The 7,653-nt window shown below is 34.7% G+C and overlaps 1 protein-coding gene across 1 annotated transcript; it reads left to right on the forward strand.

Annotated features, from left to right (window-relative positions):
* Nucleotides 1–3,315: 3,315 nt before the first annotated feature.
* RGS1 (regulator of G protein signaling 1) lies at nt 3,316–7,653 on the forward strand. The gene is made up of 5 exons (XM_033196952.1): nt 3,316–3,535; nt 3,899–3,979; nt 4,393–4,454; nt 5,845–6,008; nt 6,763–7,653. Exons 1-5 carry the CDS (start codon nt 3,399–3,401, stop codon nt 6,946–6,948), a joined length of 630 nt encoding a protein of 209 aa, XP_033052843.1. The 5' UTR covers nt 3,316–3,398; the 3' UTR covers nt 6,949–7,653.

A 7,653-nucleotide genomic window follows, 5' to 3' on the forward strand; every position in this document is an offset into this window, starting at 1 on the left:
GACTTTTTCAGTATAAATACATTTTTATTTTAAAGTAGAATATTATATCCATCATTACCCCTTGTCTCACAATTCTAATATCCACAACAAGATTATAGCAACATTTTAAAAGTTCGAAAAACATCAGGCTTAAGCAAAGCACTCCCTGTTAGTATTCCAGTAATTGGAGTAATTGAAACCAAATGTTTCAATTCAAATCAGTTCAGCAAAGATTAAAATTTTCCTTATTTTTCTTATCAATATCAACAGCCATAATCTGAAATGTCTTACTGAACCAATCTCCTAGGTATTTTAAAATATAACACTGGGATTTTTAGGGAAGGAAAAGTATTTTGTATGGTGCTATAATGATGGATACATATCATGATACATTTGTCAAATTCATGGAATGTACAGCATCAAGAGTGAACTCTAATGTAAACTATAGATTTTAGATGATAATGCTGTGTCGCTGTAGGTTCATCAATTGTAACAAATATTTCCCACTAATGAGAGATGGTGCTGGTGGTGGAGCTGGAGGCAAGGTGAAAGGTGGGGAGTATGTGGGAACTCTGTACTTTCCACTCAATTTTACCGTAAACCTAAAACTTCCCTAAAAATGAAGTCCATTAATTTTTCTTTTTTTAAAAAAAGATAACACTAAGACTACATGAAGTATTCTTTTTCCTAGAAACTCCAACCTAGACGTTTTAGCACAGTTTCAAAGAGGGAAAACTGAAACCCAGATTGTTTGTGAGACCCACTGTTTCTTCTACTGATGTTTTTGAAATCTTCTACTGTTTCAACCAAAGTCATTGATTCAATAAAGTTACGATTTGACAGTTTATCTTTTCTTAGTGAATTTTACAAAGAGGGGCCAGATAGTGGCACTCTCTTTAAAATTAATAGGGAACTTTCAATGCCCTGCCATGAGCTCGTCAGCCTTGCTGATACAACTTGACCAAATTTGCCTTGTTCTGGAACATACAGACTTTGCATGGATTAGCAAACAGCCTCTGAGAAAGCAGCTGCATTACTGCATGACTAAGGTGACCTTAGCCAATTGTCATACAGGAATTTTGAAAGGACTCCTTCTTTCAAGAGTTTATATTTCTATTCAAGTGTGGAAGCATGCACTTGTAAATGCTTGCGCTTCAAAATCTATTTTTGGGTAGTGAAATGTTGGAAGCATCAAAGCAGTTCCTAAATACACTACAGGCAAAACTTACTTTGATCTCAGACCAGAGTTTCTTAACATTGTGTCAAAAAAACATTATTTCAAAAAACTATTTTCCCTATCTAAAGAGGATTTAGTTCTTTAACAAGTCAGGAGCCCAACATTTCCCAAACTTACTTGGCCCCATAACTTTTGCTGCTGCTCTTGTTCTTTGGAAACTGTCAGTATATTTGGATGATAATCATACTGGGCTGTCAAAAATAATTTTTAAATCATTTTGCTCTAACATAATTTACTCACAATTATCTAGAGGAGTGAGAGGATACTAGATCAACAAACATGAGCAACGTTGAAGATTTTAACAGGAAATTAAGTATGGACTGAACCACAGGAAGTATACAAACAAATGCCTTTATGTCATCAGTTTTTGAGCTTTGCCGGTTTCATTCGGGTCACTTCCAAAGTGGCCAGCTCATCTCACTAGTTATCTTTCTTAATGCCTCATGTTTTCTTCCCAACATAAAATGATGCTTGTTACATACGATATAATGAGCTCATTATAGTGAAGTTAATGACTGTGTATAAGTGAATGTTATAGTACTGTAAATGTGTTTTCTTCAAATATTCTTTACCCTGATGATAGAACCAGAATAGAAAAGTTAATACTCCCCTCCCTTTCATCAGCGTTACCTGATACCATCAGAAGCTTCTTTAAGTAAAGGCTCTTTTGTCCTTTTTTTTTTTTTTTTTTTTTTTTTTTTGAGACGGAGTCTCGCTCTGCCGCCCAGGCTGGAGTGCAGTGGCGCGATCTCAGCTCACTGCAAGCTCCGCCTCCCGGGTTTACGCCATTCTCCTGCCTCAGCCTCCGAGTAGCTGGGACTACAGGCGCCCGCCATCTCGCCCGGCTAGTTTTTTGTATTTTTAGTAGAGACGGGGTTTCACCGTGTTAGACAGGATGGTCTCGATCTCCTGACCTCGTGATCCGCCCGTCTCGGCCTCCCAAAGTGCTGGGATTACAGGCTTGAGCCACCGCGCCCGGCCTCTTTTGTCCTTTTAAAGCAAAGTGTTGTCCTTTCAGGGGTAAAATCCAAGGAGGCTTAAGGTACTCTAGAAATAAGCCACGCTCATTATATAAACTCTGGAAAGCTTATATTTACTAACTTCTCTATCCTTATACATGATTAGTCATCTAGTTCCTTGAGTTTTGTTTGTCTTTAAAACTTTAATCTCTATTAAAGCTAAAACTGTTATCTCCAGAGGTACTGTCAAAATGTAAAAGATCATTACCTAAGAAGTACATATCATTGATCTATCCAAATAGACTTTTATTTTACCTTGAGCAGTTTTTCCTCTGATACTGCAAACTTAGTATCAGTATGTTTACAAATTATGTCATATTTGTATACAATTAAACATTTATTTATTTGTGATTTGTTTTAATTAAACTTTATTTTTTTCCTAATATGTAAAATATGTAAAAATCAAAGTTTGATATACTAGTTATATTCTTAACATGAAAAAATATTAAAAGCCATGTACCCCTTAAAATCACTTTATGTATTGCCAGTCGATGTCTAGCACATGCCTTGGAAAATACTAACATGGAAATTTACTGCCATGGAAATAAGGGATGATAATTGGAGTGGGAAAACATGAAGATAGCCTCTCATAACTTTCCCTTCTATCAGGTATGTGCAAAAATAATTAAACAAAAATTATTTACTTTGCACTGCTTCCTGAGGGGAAAAAAAGAACTCTTAAAATATTTTGATCAGATGAATTTTATAGTCAAGGACTATCCAAAGCATCAAGTAAGATACAACTCTATGTGATGAATTTCTATGTAAGTTTCTATGTGATAAATTAATATGCCAAATGAAACAGTTTGTTGAAACATGCAACTTTTAAAATAAACAAATATCCTCTAGAACCAAAGACTGATGCTGTTAATGCTTTAGACATATGACATATGTGAGCGTACCTCTGTATGTTTAATTTCCTTTCTTTCTAATCAAGTGACCTGTTCTCGTTTGGTTAAGTTTCAACCACAAGACATCACTGTAGGCTTTTTTTTCTTTTTTTTTTCAAGATACACGTCACAGCACACCAAGAAAGGGGGAACTTCCAGTGTCTGTGGTAACATCACTTGATAAACACACTCCTTCAAACAGCAAGTGCCTGTCTGCATTCTACTATATAAAGCAGCAGAGACGTTGACGCGCGCATATTTGCTCAGAGCACCATGCGCGCAGCGGCCATCTCCACTCCAAAGTTAGACAAAATGCCAGGAATGTTCTTCTCTGCTAACCCAAAGGAATTGAAAGGAACCACTCATTCACTTCTAGATGACAAAATGCAAAAAAGGAGGCCAAAGACTTTGTAAGTTTGTTCAGAATCTCACTTTGTGAATTTTAACAGGTTATCTTTAATGGCAGAAGGATTGAGAATGAATGGAAGAGAATGTGAGCATTTAGTTTAGCCAGATCAGAGGAGTTAATTGTCTGTTGTGAGTAGTAAGTAATATTCAGCTGTATTAAAAAATAAATCTTGATATGGCATTAAATTGGGTAGGAGCTTTTCTGTACATGGACTCATAAAAATGGGCTCTATCCGAATATAGCAAAATGTTATATCAACCATTTTTAGTATTGCTTTATTCCTTAGATAAATTTATTCAATGTCTTTTTACAAATAAAACGAATTCTGAAGAAACATGAATATTCACTTTTATGTCTTTTGCAGTGGAATGGATATGAAAGCATACCTGAGATCTATGATCCCACATCTGGAATCTGGAATGAAATCTTCCAAGTCCAAAGACATGTAAGTACACTAATACACTAACCTATCATTATCATTTTCAAGAGACGCCTATGCATCATCTCTATATCCCAGCAAGGGATAAATACTGCACACAGTAGATTTCTTTTTTTTTTTTAAGTAACATGCCAAATAAAGTGAGACTGTATCAGTACCAATGTAAATTGAATACAAATGTGTGCACACACATATGGGACTTTATCTATTTGGATTTTTTTCAAACTTTATTGGTAGTTTTTTTTTCATAACTATAGTAACTCTAAGGGAAGTTTTGCATTTTGTAAATAAATTTTAACATATTTATTAGAACTACAGTTTTAGTTTGTGAAGTTATCAAAGTGTAACAGTCATTCTTATTTCATGTGTGCTTACATTTTTAAAAATGACTAATGTACGTACATTTTTGTTCCCTGCAGACTTTCTGCTGCTGAAGTAATGCAATGGTCTCTGTCTCTGGAAAAACTTCTTGCCAACCAAAGTAAGTATAACTATTAATGTTTCTGGGTTCAGTGCAATACTCTAAAAAATGGAATGGCTTCACTAAATACAGTATTTGGGGTAGGATAGTATGCAAAAAGTTGTATTCTAGTTTGTCTGTAGTTACTGATAACTTCAGCATAGTATGCCTCTTAATAATGCTGACTTCGCACTCAATTCTGCCATTCCTTTTAGACAAATTTGCCAAGAAAATTAGGTATTTTCATAGATCATTAGGGAGATAAAATTAAACACTGTGCTAGGATTCTGATATGTAAAGTTTTTAAAAGTAAGCTAAATATTTTAACATGTACATTGCCATTTTGAAATTTGCCTAAAGAATGTATTTTTCTACACTTGGATATAACAAGTATGATTCATTCATTCAACTAATTAAATTATCTTTCATACATTCATCATTCATCTCACTCTTATGTAGAGGACATTATAGAGGTACCAAGGATTCAAAATCAAAGATAGTCTCTTACTGCCTTGAAGGTGGTTGAGATACATAACATAAATAATTGCATTATTATAACATGATAGTTGTTTTGACATAAATATGATAGAAGGATTTTTAAGCACAAATAGTCTTGTGGAGATTTTCAGATGAGAGAAGGTAAAGAATGAAATCAGCTTGCCTTCCCCTTGTCTTGGGCATAACAATTCTACTGAGATTAGGACCTTTTTCAGAGGTGCAGATGAGCAGTGTGGTCTCTGTCTCTCAAGAGTGAGATTATTCTTTCCTGCCCACAGACACCCTAAGGAGCTTTACTTGGGAATCAACTTGTTCACTCTAGCTCAGCTGACTTCGTTTATAATTCAGCTAAACAAATAAATGGTATAGATATGGATCATAAATGGTACAATATAAAAGTCTCAGTAAACGCTAGCAAACATAATTAGTACATCAGGCCTACAGATCATATATAGGCCTATTTTCTGGCTAATATAAATTAGATGGGGAAATTATATTTGCTAATTATTAATGTGATATTAATGCCTTTTGTCAGTATTTGCTTCCCTAAAATATTCTCTACTCTGGCTAAGATTTGGCATATATAAAAGATGGTTTTATATTCAGGGGAGCAGAATTTCAATTCGAACAGCAGATAGAAGCAAAACATAGTTCGGTAGCCACCATTAAGTAGCAGTGTGACTGTGAACAAGTTTGTCTGGCCCCAGATTCCTCTTCTATGAATGAAGAAATTTCAAATGCCTTCTCATCTCTACAATCTATAATACAGCTATTTCAGCAGTAGCTGTCTCTTACCTTTGTATGCATAGAATGCAATTGTATTTTTCTTACAAATTTCTTCTTCAAAGTATTCATTTGTTGGTTTATTTAAATTAATTATCTTCCCACCCACCCCGCCCCCCTTTCTTTCTAGCTGGTCAAAACGTCTTTGGAAGTTTCCTAAAGTCTGAATTCAGTGAGGAGAATATTGAGTTCTGGCTGGCTTGTGAAGACTATAAGAAAACAGAGTCTGATCTTTTGCCCTGCAAAGCAGAAGAGATATATAAAGCATTTGTGCATTCAGATGCTGCTAAACAAGTGAGTGTTAAGCTTATCATCTTCAGTTTCTCTGTAGAAGACCCTACATGCAGAAATAACATTTAATATATACAACAAGATAAAATCTTTTTGGGGTATATAATTTTACTTCTACATACTTAGGTATATAAATATAGTTCAGTGCAATGAGAATCTAATTTTCTATATTGGTGAAGGTTTCAGCACAGTAGAATGAAGAGATTGATTTTACAAAACCAGCTGCCATGATGAGGGTGAGGGAAGGGTTAAGGGTATTGTTACTGACCAGAACTGCATGTCAGGGAGTCCTTAATGAGTGCTCTCATTTTGGATAAGAAAATGCAGATTTGCATAATGTATACAATTGCAGCAGCAAAAGGATTTCCAATTAACAGTAGTACCAGATAAATACTCTTGGTCTAAGCAGAAAATAGCAACAAAAAGAGCCTTCTCCTCCTGTAAATCTTAAATGCCCATATCACTCTTTGTGACATATGGATCATCTTATGTGGATACTTAAATTTTTCATGTCTGCTTCTTTTGCCTCTCCCAACTATACTATGAGGAAATTTGGAACAAAGACATTTTTGTAATATTTTTTATTTCCTTCACATCTAGTATAGAGCTGACTTTGGAAAGGCATTTAAGAGATATTTGAGTTTATTTAAATGAGGCCTTAAAATCACTTTCTGAGGAGATTCAAAAAACACAGTAACATCATAAAATTTGCCATAAATAAGAAGTATATATTAACTAACAAGGTTTTCTTTTTTAGATCAATATTGACTTCCGTACTCGAGAATCTACAGCCAAGAAGATTAAAGCACCAACCCCCACATGTTTTGATGAAGCACAAAAAGTCATATATACTCTTATGGAAAAGGACTCTTATCCCAGGTTCCTCAAATCAGATATTTACTTAAATCTTCTAAATGACCTGCAGGCTAATAGCTTAAAGTGACTGGTCCCTGGTTGAAGGGAATTAAAAGATAGCATCAAGTACAGAAGGAATGTGCCAGTATGGCTCCCTGGGTGAACAACTTGGCCTTTTTTGGGTGTCTTGACAGGCCAAGAAGAACAAATGACTCAGAATGGATTAACATGAAAGTTGTCCAGGCGCAGATTTGAAGAAGCATAAGCAAGACAAAAACAGGGAGACCGTAGAAGGAAGAAGATACTGTGGTACTGTCATAAAAAACAGTGGAGCTCTGTATTAGAAAGCCCCTCAGAACTAAGAAGGCGAAGTAACTCTAGTTACACAGAAACTGTGACTAAAGGCTATGAAACTGATTACAACAGACTGTAAGAATCCAGGTCAACTGACATCTATGCTACATATTATTATATAGTTTGTATTGAGCTATTGAAGTCCCATTAACTTAATATATGTGTTTTCAAATCGCCATTGCTACTATTGCTTGTAGGTGTTATTTTGTTGTTTTATTGCTTTTGACTTTGGAAGAGATGAAGGGTGTGTTTAACTTAAGCTATCGGTCTTAAAACCAGGGAGTCAGAATATATTTGTAAGTTAAATCATTGGTGCTAATAATAAATGTGGATTTTGTATTAAAATATATAGAAACAATTTCTGTTTACATGTCCTTGCTACTTTTAAAAATTTGCATTTATTCCTCAGATTTTGAAAATAAATACATAATTTAAATAA

The sequence above is a fragment of the Trachypithecus francoisi genome, unplaced genomic scaffold, assembly GCF_009764315.1.
Source record: "Trachypithecus francoisi isolate TF-2019V2 unplaced genomic scaffold, Tfra_2.0 Lachesis_group5, whole genome shotgun sequence".
Classification (NCBI taxonomy): domain Eukaryota; kingdom Metazoa; phylum Chordata; class Mammalia; order Primates; family Cercopithecidae; genus Trachypithecus; species Trachypithecus francoisi.

What these genes read in the sequence shown, in the direction of transcription:
- RGS1 (XM_033196952.1), top strand. Translation starts at nt 3,399, where the DNA reads ATGCGCGCAGCGGCCATCTCCACTCCAAAGTTAGACAAAATGCCAGGA. An exon ending in AAAACTTCTTGCCAACCAAA is followed by an intron (nt 4,455 to 5,844) that starts GTAAGTATAACT and finishes CTTTCTTTCTAG; the next exon opens with CTGGTCAAAACGTCTTTGGA. An exon ending in ATTCAGATGCTGCTAAACAA is followed by an intron (nt 6,009 to 6,762) that starts GTGAGTGTTAAG and finishes TTTCTTTTTTAG; the next exon opens with ATCAATATTGACTTCCGTAC.